Source organism: Emydura macquarii, unplaced genomic scaffold (assembly GCF_026122565.2).
Source record: "Emydura macquarii macquarii isolate MOO-44397 ecotype Brisbane River unplaced genomic scaffold, CSIRO-AGI_Emac_v2 contig_2680, whole genome shotgun sequence".
Classification (NCBI taxonomy): Eukaryota; Metazoa; Chordata; order Testudines; family Chelidae; genus Emydura; species Emydura macquarii.
In genome coordinates this window covers 2,802,126-2,820,585 of record NW_027132817.1, presented here as the reverse complement: position 1 = coordinate 2,820,585, position 18,460 = coordinate 2,802,126, and the positions used below count along the sequence as shown (strand labels likewise).

The window sequence follows — 18,460 nt, the reverse complement described above, 5'->3', positions numbered from 1 at the left end:
TCTGAAAATATCCACTCAATGTGCAAGTCAAAAAGCTAACAGAATGGTAAGAAGCATTAAGAAAGAGAGAGATAATAAGACAGAAAATACCATAATGTCACTATATAAATCCATGGTATGCCCACACATGGAATACTGCATGCAGTTCTAGTCACCTCATCTCAAAAAAGATTAGGGGACTGGAACAGCTTCTGTATAAAGAGAGATTAAAAAAACTGGGACATCCTACTTATTTCTTATTCACTATCAGAATCTCAACTCCCACCAATGATAGGCCCATGATTCCAGCCTCTGTCACCCATTTATTAAGTTTTCAGCACTCTTTCTTGCTTTCTCCTGTGCTGCCCCTCACCCAGGGGAGGAGCTTTCTGTAAACATCCACAAAACTAACACGTTATCCTACTTAAAACTCTCTTTCCTATGATATCTAGAAAACACTTAAGAACAGTTAGACCCCTGGTATCTGCCTTTCATGATGACCAAAATTGTCTCATTGTTTCCTTTACTCCGCCCAGCTGTCGGCATCCATTTGTTGCCTCTTGTCTTATACTTAGATTGTAAACTCTTTGGGGTAGTGGCCATCTTTTTGTACAACATCTAGAACAATTGGGTCTTGGTCTATGATTAGGGCTCTTAGGCATTATGGTAATACAAATAACAATAATGACTACTCCATCGTTTCAGCTAGTACAAAATATGGAAACTTGCTTGCTTAGTGGAGCGAGTTACCATGATTAAACCATACCAACAGGCTATGAACTGCACTGGCTTCCCAGCTGCTTAGTGGTGCAATACAACTTGCTAGCTCTAAGCTATGAAGTTCTATTTTGTTTAGAATGTGGCTTTTCTTGGAATTGACTCTCTTTTCCCATGCTTCATTGCAATGGTTCAGATAAACAAAGATAACAAAATTCTGTTAAAATTTCTGATTTTTTTTTTTAAACTTACCTTGTCTGCATCCACTTTTCCTTTGATGAATTCAGACTTCCAGAATTGCAAAGCTTGTTCCAGTGTTAAGCCAATGCCCTTTAAGAACAATCCATATTGCATACGGCCTCCATGACGGAGATGGTGGTTATCACGCAGGGCTTTGTGCAACTGTCTCATGCAAAGAGGAAATGATTTAACAGAAAGCTGCAAAAATAAGAAAATATGTATGTAAGAGACTGATCAGTTAACTGACAGACTATATATTCATTGGGATTACCAATTAACCCCACTTGGAAAAGCTGATGGGCTGGGGGGAATAAAATGCATGTGCAGTGACTATTGGGATTGCAGATAATTCAAATATGTCCTTGAACCTTTAAATCTACTAACTCTTTAAAAGACAAAAACATAAAATAGAGTAACACAGATGGAAAGCTACTAAGTAACAAAAGTATAATTGATCATTTTCTTTCTTCTAGCGAAAAAACTTGAAGAATCATTACATTGGGTCTTATCTCTGCTTGTAGCTCCTTGGAGGGCTGTACCCCAACGAAAATGAAGGTGTGTATGACAGTTTAAGCATCAGAGTCACAGAACCTAAGGCCAGAAGAGAGCACCAGTTCATCTAGTCTGACTGCCTGTTAACACAAGCCACCAACATCACTCAGCACCAGCACACTAATCCCAACAACTGAAATCAGACCAAAGTATTACAAGCCAAAAGGAAACAAAACTTTTATGTGCCACAGACAGAGAACATCCAATGCTTGAGGGCCCTTCAATGGTAGAGAATTGATTACATGAAATATATCCACATATTCTCAGCAAGCGACTTGCACCCCTTGCTGCAGAAGAAGGGGAAAAAAACCCAAGATAAACCTTGTTACAAGAAACTATTTTGTTTTCCACCCTTTTTGCAAAACATCTCTTTATATATATATCTCTTTATATATATATATATTTCACACAGTGCAGTATCCATATATAAAGAGATGTTTTGCAAAAAGGGTGGAAAACAAAATAGTTTCTTGTAACAAGGTTTATCTTGGGAATAAAGATTGTGTTAATGCTTAGATATCCCATTTGTAGAATACTTTCTTAAATCTAAAAAGTAAGTATATTATAAACACATTTAATTATTTTATATCAATTGATACCTATCAAGTATCATGTAATTTGTTTAATTTTTTCTGCAGTTGGATGCAGAGTTTTGTCTTTAGGAGCAGATCATTGATGTAGAGAATGCATAAGTGAGAGGTTGCCGCCTGAATTAGCTACAAGAATCAGGACCTCCTTAGAAAATGTGAGACCACTTGTTTTTCTTGTGGTGTGTGCATCCATTTGTCCATCCAGGAATACATTGTGAACAGAAGAAGACAGAGACAATATTTTTGGCCATGTGACAAAGTCCACTGTTGTAGCTACAGATTATTACTCTGGAATAAGAGTTTGGTTTCTCTGCAAGGTTCTGGATGCAAAATGTTCCATTGACAGGTGTGCAACTCAGGACCCAACTCTCCACTCAAAAATCTTGGGCTGTAGACTCCATCCTCGTGGATTATTCTTTGCTTTCTTAACCAACTGCTATGATGTTTATTTCCTCTTTGTTTGCAGTGCTTGAGAACACAGATTTATTTTTCTTCCCTTTCACCCAGTAACAAAGAAAATTATATGCTTACAGCAAGAATGAGGATATAGTGTTGCCTTCTTTGCAGAATGAAGCCATTGCTGAAGTGTTTTACAACATCAGTGGTACATTTTGGCTGATCAGGGCTGGATTTATAGCTCTTAAGACTTAATTGCTCTGAGTCAACTGACACTGTGTTGAGGTTCTGCTCTTTCATTAGCCTAGGTGAAACTGTTTCCTAAATGTGGTTTCTTGCTCTTCAAGATGGCATAGATTTTCTCCACCAAGCTCTGTGATTCCAATATAGTTGGCCTTTTGAGTACCACTTGGCAATGGGACAAAGGAGAACAGAAATAATAGGTTCTATGGATTCAAGAAAATAAGAAACTTCTGGAGAAGACATGTGGAATCTCACTGACAACAGTATGTTGGTGAAGAGACAGGCAGATTCTGATTCAAGACATCAAAGCCATGATAGATTCATTGAAGAATGGATGACATTGTGCCTTTTGGCCACCAGCTTCTGAATCCTGCTCTCAGATAGAAACAAAATTTCTGTGAAGGCTGATTTCTTAACAACTCCCAGAAATAATATCAACTGCATGACATCACTTGGCTCTTAGTGGGATTGACCAATCCATGTTATTCCAGAACAGAATCTGGGATGAATGATGGCTGTTTTGTGGGCCTTTGCCAGAAGCAGCGCTCCAATGATCAGGTTTTTTGGAATGGGTATGCATGAACCCTTTTCTGCCAGGGGAAAAGACAACGTTAACTAGTACTTTGGTAAACATCCTTAGAGAGGCAGGTAGTCCAAAAAGCAAAAGCAGCACATCTCTAACATCATTTTTTGTATGTGAATCATATCTTCTCTAGGAGATTCACAGAACAATGTGTGGATAAGTGTTTGTAATTGCTGCTATGGTGGAATTTAGGGTTTCCATCCTGAACCATGGCTTCTAGAACAATCTGTTCAAGGATCTTTGATTGAGCTTTCCTTTGTCTTTAAAATCTTAGCGCATTGGGAAGAGAATGGAGTAGAGGCCTAAGCCTTCTTGTTCTGTGGAAGATCATTTACCCTACTTTGAAGCAGATAATATAATGCAGTCTTCCTACTCAGGTGTTGGATGAAAAAGGGGGATGTCAATAATCTTGGTTTTGGAGTTGTATTTAATTCTAAGGCGTATGACACACTGAATCTCTCTACCTAAGATTCATTCTTCTGATGTAGCATTTACCTACTTCAAAATTTCCTGCCACTTGCCCCCATTTGTTGCTGATTCCCTCTTCCAATTATTGTGGTTTTACAATCAACTTTACTATATACATATTTTAAAAAAATAATTTTCTTTGTTATTTGAAAGACCTCTCCCCCCAAAATAGGGAAACAGACCAATTATGCAGACAAAACAGAAACTGACTATAAAATGAATAAGGAAAACAACTGGAAGTCAAATTAAAAATTTAACAGCAACTCATAAATAGTCCCACTGTAATTTCTCACATGTTGCATTTTAAATTATCTTTGTTGCATTTTAGCTTTTATGTGACACAATTTTGTTGAACTGGTCCTCAAAACACAGTTGAGAACCACTACTGAAGAGACAAAGCAGACAGAGTTTAGTCATAGCTTTTTATGGCTGTATTTTAAAGAGACCTTATTGAGGGCACAAGAGCAAACCATCCCGATGTGCAGAAAGAATAGCAAATATGGTAGGCGTCCAGCTTGGCTTAACAAAGATGTCCTTGGCGAACTTAAACGCAAAAAAGAAGCTTACAAGAAGTGGAAGCTTGGTCAGATGACTAGGGAGGAGTACATAAACACTGCTCGAACGTGCAGGAATGAAATCAGGAAGGCCAAAGTGCAATTGGAGTTGCAGCTAGCAAGGGAAGTGAAGGGGAACAAGAAGGGTTTCTACAGGCATGTGCCCAACAAGAGGAAGGTTCGGAAAAGTGTGGGCCCCTTAGAGAATGAGGGAGGCGACCTAGTGACGGAGGATGTGGAGAAAGCTGAGGTACTCAATGCCTTTTTTGCCTCTGTCTTCACAGACAAGATCAGCTCCCAGACTGCCGTACTGAGTGGCACAGAATGGGAAGGAGGCGAACATCCCGCAGTGCTGAAGGAACAGGTTCAAGACTATTTAGAAGGATTGGACATTCACAAGTCCATGGGGCCGGATGCAATGCACCCGAGGGTGCTGAGGGAGTTGGCTGAGGTGATTTCAGAGCCATTGGCTATTATCTTTGAAAGCTCGTGGCAACAGGGGGAGGTCCCTGACGACTGGAAAAAAGCAAATATAGTGCCCATCTTCAAAAAAGGGAGGAAAGAGGATCCAGGGAACTACAGACCGGTCAGCCTCACCTCAATCCCTGGAAAAATCATGGAGCAGGTCCTTAAGGAATCCATTTTAAGGCACTTGGAAGAGAGGAAGGTGATCAGGAACAGTCAACACGGATTCACCAAGGGAAAGTCATGCCTGACCAACCTGATTGCTTTCTATGATGAGGTGACTGGCTCTGTGGATGTAGGGAAGGCGGTGGACGTGATATACCTTGACTTTAGCAAAGCTTTTGATACTGTCTCTCACAGTATTCTTATCAGCAAGTTAAAGAAGTATGGGTTGGATGAATGGACTATAAAATGGATAGAGAACTGGCTAGAACATAGGGCTCAACTAGTAGTGATCAATGGCTCCATGTCTAGCTGGCAGCCGGTCACAAGCGGAGTGCCCCAGGGGTCAGTCCTGGGGCCAGTTTTGTTCAACATCTTCATTAATGATCTGGAAGATTGGGTAAAGTTTGCGGACGACACTAAGCTGGGGGGAGTGATAGATACCCTGCAAGGTAGGGATAGGATACAGAGGGACCTAAACAAACTGGAGGATTGGGCCAAAAGAAATCTAATGAGGTTCAACAAAGATAATTGCAGAGTCCTCCACTTAGGAAGGAAGAATCCCATGCACAGCTACAGACTGGGGACCGACAAGCTAGACAGCAGTTCTGCAGAAAGGGACCTGGGGGTAACGGTGGATAAAAAGCTGGATATGAGTCAGCAGTGTGCCCTGGTTGTCAAGAAGGCTAATGGCATATTGGGCTGCATTAGGAGGGGCATTGCCAGCAGGTCGCGGGAAGTGGTTATTCCCCTCTATTCGGCATTGGTGAGGCCGCATTTAGAGTATTGTGTCCAGTTTTGGGCCCCCCACTACAAAAAGGATGTGGACAAGTTGGAGAGAGTCCAGCGGAGGGCAACAAAAATGATTAGGGGGCTGGAGCACAGGACTTATGAGGAGAGGCTGAGGGAACTGGGCTTGTTTAGTCTGCAAAAGAGAAGAGTGAGGGGGATTTGATAGCGGCCTTTAACTACCTGAAAGGGGGTTCTAGGGAGGATGGGGCTAGGCTGTTCTCGGTGGTGGTAGATGACAGAACAAGGAGCAATGGTCTCAAGTTGCAGGGAGGGAGGTCTAGGTTGGACATTAGGAAAAGGTTTTTCACTAGGAGGGTGGTGAAGCATTGGAATGGGTTACCTGGGGAGGTAATCTCCATCTTTAGAGGTTTTTAAGCTGCAGCTTGACAAAGCCCTGGCTGGGATGATATAGCTGAGGTTAGTCCTGCTTTGAGCAGGGGGTTGGACTAGATGACCTTCCAACTCTAATATTCCATGATTCTATGATCTATGATTCTCTGATAGGGAGAGCAAAGACATTTTTAAGGAAGGCCAATCATACCCTAAGAGATAGTGGGATGAAGTGTTAATTGTTTTTAAAAAGACATGTGAAAGGCAACAATGAGCGTATAGCCACCAAATGATGAGCACAAAGTACTTACGGCATCAATGTGTTCTAATGAAATTTTCCCAGTATTTTTTTGTATGCTGTAATCTGGGCCAACATAGGAATGACTGAAAGAGAAAAGGAAATAAGTAGTTCATTACTTAAACTGACAGTTTAATTAGCTAAAAAAAGGAATTTCATAAATACAGGAATAGATGACCTTGCTACTTTTGTAACAAATTAAATTAGGAGCTGAGAAGTTTACATGCAAACCGCAGATGCAAGAAAAAAATCATTCTGATAATTATCTATATGTTGTTTTGTAAACCAATTTAAAAATAACACTAAAATCAAGATTAAAGATTTTTTTGTTGTTCCTTTATTTGGGGGGAGAGGGGAAGAGTCTTCAATCTTTAGATACTGGTGCTGAGTTTGAAAGTGCTGAGACATCCTAATGAACACATTTTTTAAAAAAGAAAATAAAAGTCTTTAAAAACTAAATAAAAAGATTGAAGAGAATATCACGAGTACCAAAGTGGTAGTAAACTAAACATAAGCATTTGGAGCAGTGCTTCCAGTCTCAAGTGCATGCTCCTTTGGGGAGGGTGTGTGGGGTTATCAGTTTAGTCTAGGAGACAGATATGCAGGGCAGAAGAGAAGAGCAATGATGATGAAATTCAAATTCCTTCCCTAGTCATGTGGTAGGATCCCCAATACAGTTGACAAGAGGGGTAGCTGACACATAACAGAGCTACAGGCTCAACATGCAGCTCACTGGCCCAAGTTGCATTTCTGTGGACGCTGCCAAATTCTAAAAAACCCCAAACACTTAAAAACATTATGTTATATCACAGAACTAGAAAAATATTTTTAAATATCCAAGCTTCACTAGGAATGTAAGGATTTTTGGCATCCCATTGGATTCTGAAAAAGAAGAATCTTTTGGTGGCTATGGAAACAATGATTGTATACAGAATTTAACAGAGAAAGATAACATTTGTACTGAGAGATATTACATAATACCCACTAGAAACCAATACATGGAGTCATTGTGCATTAAAACCATGACTGTGTATTTAGAAGAACTGAATTAATGTGAGGATTCTACCTGCATTGAGTAATCAAACACATTTTTCTTTTTTGACCTTTAAAAACAGAATTTTCAAGCTCTGAGACAGAGGATACAAAAAAAAATGTAGAATTTGTGTACAGTTGTGTACAGACCTTCATTTGGAAGCATCGATTTTAACTCGGTGAAGCTGCAAATACTGCATAAGATTAAAACATTTTGAGGAATGCTTATTCAGGGAGACAACTTCTGACAAAAATTAGTGCTGTAACATGGGGCACTCAGTGACTAACTCCAGAAAGAATGGATATGACTAAGAGATAATGTTGGATATTACTGTTTATTCTCTGATACTTTCAGTATTTTATTTTATATAAAGCATGCAATAGAGAGGTGACTTTACTGTGGTACAAGGCTTTATTTCCATTTACTCACATTAAAAACAAACCCTTCTTTACTTCTTTAGTCTTGTTTTTGGCAGACACTAGAGAATTGGTCAAATCTCTTGGGGTTACTGCCATCTTCGGAATACCTCCTATGGACTCCCAGACAACAGACAGATAAAAATTGATTGAACGATATTTTCCTATTATCATCAATTATTTGTATTTAAGAGTAAAGTGTTTAAAAGCTCTAGTCATAGACCAGGACTCTACTGTCCTTCATGCTGTAAAAATCACAAAACAAGAAGACACTCCCTACCTTAAAGATCTTACACTCTAGACATAAGACAAAAGACAACAGATGGATAGACAGACAGACAGACAGATGGAAGACTACTAGGAAACAATGAGACAATATTGGTCAGAATGGTAGCCTGTGGTCTCAGCACACCAGCAGTGTCGTCATGTTTTTTCATAGGCATGACAGAAAATGAAAGTTTTAAGGATGCATTTGAAGGATGTAGCTAATCACCTTATGTAATCATTTAATTGTGTTATCTATTGTTGTGATTAATTCATATGCAATCAATGTGTAATAAATAGATTTAAGTTGTAGGTATAGGTATAGGAGTAAGTAGGATAGTATTACAGGGGTATAAGGTTGACAAACATTTATGAGTGACGAGTGTGTATTTGGCATATAAACAAAGACGATAAAGCAAGGCCTATGGGCCGAGGTGTGTAAGATGTTAGCTTAGCCACATTAGGCCTTAAGCCTAAAGAAAGGTTGACATAAGAAGATGAGCCAGGAATAATCTTATACCAGTAAAGTTACAAGATTACCGGAAAGAATGTGCCCATGGGTGATATTCGGGAAAATATGCCACAATGTACTCATCTAGACCGCAAGACATCTGATTGTAACACCGAGGAAAATTATGAAGTAAACACATGTTGACCTGGGGACTTGTTGACGTAAATGCTAATGAAAATAAGGAGTACTAAGAAAAGCAGGGTACCCCAAATTTTAGGGGGTGTGGAAGTACCAATAATGGGAAAGAGGTTGGAATCTTCATGCATATACATAATGGTTATGGATGTGAGTGTAATACAGCATGAAAGGGGTTTCCCACCATGAACAGAGAGGAAGAATCCATCAGGAGACCCTCCATGGATGGCCACCTATTGGGAGAGATCCACCCATCTTGATGGTAACCTTGGGTATGAAAATATGAGAACACTGATGAAGGACACCTCATAGTATTGCTCCATCTTCATTTATATATCTGTAACTGTGGCATTGATTATCTGTGTAGTAAAGTTTTTAATAAAGGGAATCTTGATAACTTGTGAATGCTGTTGTGGCTCCTGCTATCATTCCTCGTGTGCTCCTGAGTGTCCAGACCAAAAGATATTTCTAATGGTAGTTCTTGCTCCGCTAATTCTAATACTGTAACTCTCAGGGAGCACACACCATTAACCCAGTTTACTATGGTCTAAGATACCATTGGTAGTATCAACCCGTCAATAATATAAAAGTTGCAAGGAGGATAATAAGATTCATGGATGTTTATGGGGAGCTCCTCCCAAGTGTGAGGGGCAGCATAGGAGAAAGCATGAAGATGTTTGTTTGAAAATTTAAGAAGTAGGTAATGGAGGTTCATGGGCTGATCAGAGGTGGGAGATGACATCTGAAGAGTGAATGAGAAACAATAGATAAGATGGGGATAGGACAAGAAGGGCCTTAAAATTGAAGACACGTAGCTAATGTTTAAAGCAATAGAGAAGTAGGAACCCATGGAGAGATACAAAGAGAGGTAACATTGTCAAAATGACAGGCTAGAAATATTATTTATCAGCATTCTGAATGGATATGTGCTAACAAGACAGCACTTGTCAAGACCAGAGAAAAGGATGCTGCAGTGATAAAGGCATAAGATAATGAGAGCCTGGAAAAGAATTTTAGCAGTGTGGATGGATAAGGAAGGTTATACTTTAGAGATGAAGTGCAGAAAGAATTTGCAGGATTTAGACATAGCCTGGACGTGAGCATCTAGGGAGAGTTCTGAGTCAAAGATGATATCAAGTTAGGGGCCTGAGCAGCATGCAAGATGGTGGTAGTGTCCAGTGATTGAGAAAGTAAGTAGAGAGGTTTCTGGGGGATTAGAAGCTGTGTTTTAGCCATGTTTATCTTGAACTGGCAGCTAAACTTCCAGTAGATGTCAGAGAAACAGGCTGATATTTTAGTTTGGACAAGTCTAGAGTAAAAAGGTAGATCTGTGAGTTGTTCGCATAGATCATGGAAGCTGACTTTAGTGTTTGCAGATAAGCTTACCCAGAGATAAAACACAGAAAGAGAAGAGTAGGGGATGAGTGACAGAGTCCCATGGAACCCCATCAGAATATGGGGGATGAAGGGATGAGAAGAATCCAACAGAGGACACGCTGAAGGAGCGATTAGAGGGGTAGGATGAGGACAGCATCATGAAAGCCAAGGGTGGACAAGATTTCAAGAAGAGGAGCATGGTCTACTGTGTCAAAGGCAACTGGCATTTCAAGGATGATGAGAATGTAGTATTGGTTCTGAGCTTTAGCTAAGAAAAGCTCATTAGGAACTTCAGCATGAGCATTTTCTATGAAGCGCTTGGGCAGAAGATGGATTTGAGAGAATCTAGCATGGAATTGGAGGAGAGGAACTGCAATTAACAATTGTAGACAGTGCACTCACCTCCAACCTCCTTGTCTCTGAGTAAGTGTGGTTAAGAGTGGGTAGCAGACTGTGTTTTGTTTTTTTAAGATGGGAAAAACTAAACGCATATTTGCATTGTGAGGGGAAAGAGCCAGAGGAGAGTGAGTGATTAAGGAGAAGAGTAAGGGAGGGATGACAGTGGGCTCAAAGAAGATCAGGAGAGGGGATGGATAGGGTCCACCAGGGCAAGTGGAGGGGTAAAAGGAGCGCAGATAGGAAACTTTTGTGTCTGTGACAGGGAGGAGAGTTAGAGGAGGGGAAGGGGAAGGTCACATCTTATTTTGTCATTTTCTATTGGAAGAAACTGGTGAAATCCTGTGCAGAGAGAGAAGTGGAGGAGCAAGGAGGGGAGTGTTGGAGGAGTGAGTCAAAGATGGCAAAAAGCTGCCAGGATTGCAGGCATAGGATTCATTTACATTAGAGAAGTGGAGTTGTTTATCTAAGAAGATGGCAGAACTGAAGGAGGAAAGAATAAATGTGCAGTAGTTACTAGTTAGGTTTATAAATTTTTTGTATTGTTATTTCGCCACACACTATTACACTGCAAGAATATTTTCAAGGCAAACATGCCTGAGCAGTATTTTAGACATTGAAAATTAATGTTTAAAAAGTGGTTATTACCAGAAAATGTCTATGTATAATGATGGCATCTCACTCATCAGATCTGTATGTATTCAGAGTCCCCTCTATTTGCTAGTGAAAAAAATATATTTTTGCTTTTTTTCTCTCCAATTACCCTCGCAGAATCAACAGAAGACTCATTTACAAAAAGAAATAAGATGGATTCTTATTCTGGCTCCTGCATCAACAGAATTATTACAGCTGCAGAGGATTACACACCACTGAAGATGGAACTTGGCCTGAAAAATCTTTATTACTATTAGTGATGATGCATAACCACAAAGAAAAAAGCTTGTTTTTCAGATCACAAGGTGCATTTGTAGAGCCGGCAGTAAAAATCTTTTAAATTGTACACTCTGCCAATTTAATATAGAATCATTCAGACACAATCAAGTAAATCCTCAGTGGCCTTTTTTCCCCCCACAAAGTAAAACTCCACTTTAATAACTATGTGGAGAGGTCCAGGAAGGAGAGTGAACAAGAGGAAGACGCTATACACATAACGTGACGAGAAGTCCAAATACAGGCCAGTGGGGAGCAATGTCAATGTCATTTACCTAAAATCTTCTGGAAGTTGTTCAAGACACTTTCTTAAAATGTAACAGATTCAAGCATTTAATTCACAATATTTACCAATATTTAATGCTGGCACCAGGGAGACTGGATGCATTTTGTACTGACGTATACAGATGAATTTGGAAACATACATATTTGTATATAGACCTATTTGTTAGTCGGGGCACAGCAAATAAACTAAATGCTGACATTTTGGGTTGTTTGATGGATGTATTTGTAGTTCTCTTTTGCTTTTTGTATGAGCTAAACCTGAATTTTTTTGTTATAGCTTGTATTCCTTAGCCGAAGTGTTCTTCATTTTGCTGTTTTCTTGTTTGAATGAGTATGTGTGGTACACAAGCAGATAAGTAAATAAATGCCAGGACTAAATAGTGCTAACGACAAGATAGGGAATAAAGATGCCAGTATCATACTGTCCTAATGGTCCAAGAAGGCAAATAAATACACCCTAAAGCTCGGTAAAATTTGCACTAAAACAAGAACAAAGAGCAAGTAAGAAGATGAGTGGTTGTGTATGCAACCCGTTTGTGATAAACGATCAAAGCATAACACAGCAAAACTTATACACTTGCATAAGAACCAACTACTATAAAAAATGGGCAAGAACAAGGAAGTTTTGGATACATTCTGCAACAATAACGGAGCATCAGTATGCATCCAACAGATGCCTGGCTCCTCCCCTTGTGTTCAGCCTAACTGGCCATTAGGCTGACTCAAGCAATGGTCAGGACTGGTAACTATAAAGCACCAGCAGAAGAACATATAGTGGGTGTGTATGTGTGTTTTAATGTGCTAGTTTTTAATATTTTTGTATTTTCAATAAACTTGGCATGTTGCCTTGCCCCCTGAAAAAATTCTGCAAGTTTTTATAAGCATAACATTTGCAAATAGTTTCCTGGATATTCAGTATTAATGGGTATTGAGGTTTTCTCCAGGAGTGTCTCACTTTTGGCAGAATTATGTTTTTTAGACTAATTATTAATGTATCACTCTGACAAAGAAAACTGTACCAAATCCCCAGTGTTCTGTGTGCAATTCCAATGCATTCTCAACAAAAATAGCAAAATTTTGCATTTACCCATCTCTTCTCTTGACTGAAAGAAAAACTACAATACCCAGATCTGAAGAAAAATACCAAACACCATTCTTCTCTCACTATAAAAGCTCTGAGACCTTGCATACCTCCCTGGGGTCTAATTGTCCTATTTCTTGGAGGCCTACAAATTCTTGACAGGAAACTTACATTGCTTTCACACCAATTGTGGTCTGCCTAAGAGAGAATTTCAATCCAATGAAAAAGCAAATTAAAAAAGTTTTCAAATGCAAGGCACAGCTATGGATAAAGAACTAAAGTTCACACTCCATTCTGAACTTTCTCAGCTGTCTAGAAGGAGATGGAAGACCAGGTGATTAGGCCAATATAGAGTCAAATCTATGAAACAGACACAGAGTAGCATGAAACTACCCAAGCAGAGGTTATTTTAAGTTGGGCTGAGGAAGGAATTTTTCTTTAATTCTGGGTCTTGTTCAGTTTTTCCATTTGGTAAGGAAATGATAGGGCAAGTTGCATGTAATTGCTCATTAGGACCAAGCAACACATTTTCATTACAATATGTTTAATGTGAAGAATTTGCATCCCAAAAAATTAGGAACTTCACACAATTCTGTCCACAAGGAAGCTTATTACCTCTAATGGGGCTGCTCTTGAGAAGTGAAATGTTGCTATAAGTGATACATATGGTTTGACAGAGGAAGGAAGGAAGGAACTCTCAAGTAGGAAAAAAGCAGTTTCTTTCAAAAATATTTCTGCCATATTGAAAAATTCAGCAGAAATCCAGCAAAATCGATTTTTCCCTCCCACCCTCCCCCTGCCATTAATGTCAATTTTTTTCACATCTCTGGTTTTTCTCACATAATAAACCTCAACACCCATCACTTATACAGTACTTTTAAAGGAGGGCAAGTAACATTGTCCCCTTGTTGCAGAAAGAGAAGCTGAGATATATTGAGAAGTAATTTGCTTAAAATTACTTAAAAAGCCAGTCAGAACCAGGAATAGACTGCAGTTCTCTTCACTGCCAAGTTCTGTCTCTTAAGGAATGGTTGTGTGCAGTGCAATTGCAGCCATATTGGTCCCAGGATATTAGAGAGACAAGGTTGGTGAGGTAATATATTTTATTCAACCAACTTCGGTTGATGAGAGAGACAAGCTTTCAAGCTACACAGAGCTCTTCTTCTGGTCTGGAAAAAATACTCTTGAGCATCATAGCTAAATGTTCCATCTTGCATTTAGCTGTGACACTTAGAGTACCTTTCCAAGACCTGAAGAAGAGCTCTGTGTGGCTCAAAAGAGAAATTGGCCCAATAAAAGATATTCCCTCACCCACCCTATCTCTCTTAAACAGTGGGACATGCAACCTCTCTTACTGGCTTTGCAGAGTCTCCAGAATACAGTCAGAGTATTTAAAAATACTACTCTTTCAGGTAAAACTTCTGAAATTTGATTGATTTTTTTTAACTTTATGCATAACTCTAACCCTCAGTGTGTTAATTTTCTTGGAGCAATGGAAATTCTCAAGCAGAATCGGAGAACAAAGGGGCATTACAACAGGGACCGGGGGCAACCTGTTGATCACCAGACCTAGCGAAGGGCAGCTTGTTGCAGGGGCAGGAAAAGGAAACTTGAGGATTGAGAAGGAGAATAGGGTCTTGGGACCCAGAAGGGACTGACCATAACCCAAAGATCTCACGGAGTGGTGAGAAAATGGGAGAGAGGATTTCTGCATGCAGATTTTGTTATTTTTGCATGGGTCTGCAAGCCTCCATGCCTTCTCTGTGAATAAAGTGTGTATATTGAAGAAGGCTCTGAGTTTCTTGCTGTAACTGTCACACATGCTTGAAGAGTCAAACTGTAAACCAGAGTATCTATGTAGGTGGGTTCTGGGAAAACTATTGGGGAGATTACTTTTGTGGCCTACGGTTTCTGACAATTGGTGCCAAATATGGAGTCTGCACTCCAAGACTGAGAGGCCACAGCCAATGGATGCTGCTCAGACTCTTCATGTTTAGAAACAAGCAGGATCCAATATTTGGATCCAAACAACAGCCTGATGAGTGCCCAGCAGGGGGAGTGCAATCAGGTTTGTGACATTTCCCTATCCCTTCGTCTTAAAATACCATAAGTAAATTTAGCATTTGTGTAAGGGCAGACCTCATAGCACTGGCTTTTACATTTATTTTAGAATCAAAAGGAAATTCTCAACCAGATTATACAAACGTTAAAGTCAGGTCAAAATCTGAGTTAATATTGCATTTCCTGGGAAATAAAATGTTTCACTCACTTTAAACAGCAAATACTACCTAATATAAATGCAACTAAAAACGTTGTGAAAAGCAGAAAAGTAATATCCAGTGAAAACTGCCCTCAGCCTAGAGGTATCTTGGAATGCAGCAGCATGAGGACAGGGAATGCAAGAAGTAGGATATCCTTCACCAAGAAGCCTGTTCTTTGAAAATGTGCCCTGGTCAGTTCGAAGAAATTCAGGGAACAAAAATAGTTGAGTCTTTAGCTAAGTTAAAGAGACAACACCAACTTCAAAATTACATATTTAACTGATTTTTTTTAATCTACTCCTGTTCTAAGTAACACGTAACTGAAATAGATTAGATTTTTACTTTGTGTATTTAACAGTACTTTGGCTAATATTTTTTAATAGGGTGCCTTAAGTGCACCCTCAAGTCCAAATGTTCAGAAGAAACTACTGATTTTGCATGCCTAACATGAGATATCTTAAGGGGGTCTCATTTTCAGAAATTGCTGGCCCTCGTAAGGGCACTCAAAAGTTGAATGGCACTCTGAGCCTAATCTAAACCAATGAAATCAATGGAAAGTGCTCCATAGGCTTCAATAGGCTTTGAGTGAGACCCAATGTGCCTCAATTTCCCCATCTGTAAAATATACATCATACTCATTTGTAACAGGGTACATTTTCCTGGGGCACATGACATCAGATAATTGGTTATCTATTAAGAATGAGGCAGAATTTAACATGCTAGTCTTAACCTTTAAAGACCCAAATGGCCAAGAACCTATTTATGAAAGATTTTTTCTCTATAGCCACAACTGAGCATCACAAGGGGATCTGAGATGGAGCCCCACTTATATGTGAAGCCTTGTCTACACTAGATAAATACATTTGTGGTGGACAGAGTTGCTATGTAATAATTTTATGAATAGTGTACATGACCTAGTTAGGGAGATAGTCACTGTATAACTATATTGTGTTGTTGGGCTTTTCTATATGAATGCATTTGATTTAGCTTAATAGAGGGCTGGTGGAAAAAAACAGACAGGATGTCAATACAATAGCTCTAGGAGCTTTCCAGAAAACACTTGGGACCAAATTACAAGATAACGGCCAAGCTATAGGGTACTGTGAGGTGGGAGGATCCCAGAGCTCAGGCTTCAGCCTGAGCCCAGCAATGATACAGCCTCGTGGCCCGAACCCTGTGAGCCCATGTTGCTGGCACAGGCCAGTTGCAGGTTTTTCTTTGCTACATAGACATACCCTAAATGGCTTAAAGGCCTATACTGGGGGGCCCTATATATGAAGAGGCGGAGAGAAGAGCTGTCAGTTCTGTTTATGGAGAAAAGACATGGACACAGAAATGCTTCTGGTAGAAGTGTCTAAAATAATTGAGGTTTTCCAAACTTTCAGGGGATGGTAAGCCTTTGGGAAGACAGACATACATGTAACCTGTTTATTGTTTTAAAATCTTGTTCTCTGAAATGCATTAGTTCTAAATAAACAACACTTTGCTTTAAGGAGGCTGTCTAGTCACTGGATGCCATTGGCCATAGTGCCTGAGGAGTACAACTGCCAGTTTGTACCTGGAGGCTGCTGGCCATGACATGATCTGAGAGTGGAAGAATCATGGGATTCTACTCCAAGAGAAATGATGGCTTGAGGCTTCAGAGAAGGTGAACTCAAAGAGACCAGGAGGGATCAGAGATGCTGTTAGCGCAGTAATTGTAATAGCATTGCATTAGAAAATTTGTTAATGAACATGTTTTACATGAACAAAATTTTGTAAGAGAAAGCAGGTCATTCTCTGTGATGGCCCCTCAACTTTGGAACACGTGCCTTCAATCTAAAACACCTTGGTTTTGGGTACACTTGGGTGGAGATTTAAGAGCTATACAATCTGTTTTCTGTTGCTCGTTTATTATATGTTTATTATTGGGGATTTTCTGCAGTAATCTGGTTTTATAATTACATTTTAAAATGACGCAAGGAGGAACTAGAATGGTGATACTCAGACTGTGACTCACAAGCCGCAGGTGGCTCTTCAATGCGTCTCCTGCAGCTCTTTGCAGCACATGATATTAAAATACTGTATGATTTAAATATTAACCAATCTAAGTCACTAATCAATCAGGAGGCTTCTACTATGTTATTAACCAACTGTAGTTGATAAAATAATAATACTTTGTCAGTCATTTTGCTGAGAGAATAATATATAAATAGTAAATGAAACAATGAATTCACACTACAGTAGCTCTTTTGGGTAATGTTGATTGTTAATTTGGCCCCTGAACCACTGAGGTCTGAATATCACTGACCTAGAACTAAGGAAGGATACTTTTTTCTATGGAATAAGCATATAAACCACAATAAAATAAACTTATCTACCTCACAATGGCGGCGAGGATGCTTTCAGAGACAGATTTTTTAATGGAAGGCTTCATATCAAAGAAAAGTATTGTTATTTTAAAAACTAGTGATGGGACAAAGGAGCACTGTGTTTCTTTTTTGAAATTTATGTCCCCAACAAGACACCGGGTTCTAAAACTACTTTAAATATATTTTGCAAAAGCAAAACAATTATTACAAAATATGTATTATGTAAATATATTAGCTACTAAAAATACAATTACATGGATGAATACAATAAAACATTTAAAAATTAATGTAACTCAGAGGTGGATCACATTCACTGCAGCCATTATAATAGCGATGATACTAAAAAGTGATTTAAGCCATATTATGCAATTAATAGTTATTCCTACTTATATTGCTTTAGTAGTTGCAAAGCTACATATCAGGAAAATACAAAAAAAAAACAAAAAAAACCAACATACCAAATATTAGGTTTATTTTTGTTTTTAAAATAACCTGCAGAAATTGGAACACAACTGTATGACTTGGATGATTGCTGAAGGCAGCCAGTACTTTCAAAAATTAGAAAAAGTGTCAATTGATTGTTATTTTGTGTGCAACAGGCAGGTCAATACTAATATCTGCATATTTAATACAGTGTGTTAAAAGTTGAAAAACAACATATTACCAAAAAAGCAAGATTGTCCGCTCTAAAGCCAATTAAACTGAAATCAGTATTAGAGCAAAACAAACAGAGAAGAGCGCATAATGAATTGCTTCCTTGCTGCTCTGGAGTTTTCCGATAACACTGCCTAACAGACTTCTCCCAATTTACACAGCAAACACCCAATGGAAATAAAGAAATGTAAACCTCAAGGCAGATGCATTCAAACACACTGAACAAATCAATTTTAAAGCTTTTTAAACTAAGAAATAAAAACTGCAAGCCTCACCATTTTCACTTTTGTAGCAACAACTTACATTTAAGTTGGCTTCATACTTCTAAAATACCAAGGGATGAGGTGATTTTCTTAACAGAGAATATAGTCCAATAGAGTGAAAAAAAAGTTGATAA

The 18,460-nt window shown here is 39.0% G+C and overlaps 1 protein-coding gene across 4 annotated transcripts in view; it reads right to left on the bottom strand.

Annotated features, from left to right (window-relative positions):
* The window catches only part of PRIM2 (DNA primase subunit 2), a 294,044-nt gene that overhangs the window by 79,985 nt on the left and 195,599 nt on the right, over nucleotides 1–18,460 (bottom strand). For all 4 annotated transcript variants that reach the window (XM_067565537.1, XM_067565536.1, XM_067565538.1 and 1 more), the window contains exons 9-10: nucleotides 6,383–6,455; nucleotides 949–1,134 (exon numbers count right to left, since the gene is read on the bottom strand). In XM_067565537.1, the coding sequence (XP_067421638.1) occupies nucleotides 949–1,134; nucleotides 6,383–6,455 (259 nt within the window). The remainder of the gene's footprint in view (nucleotides 1–948; nucleotides 1,135–6,382; nucleotides 6,456–18,460) is intronic.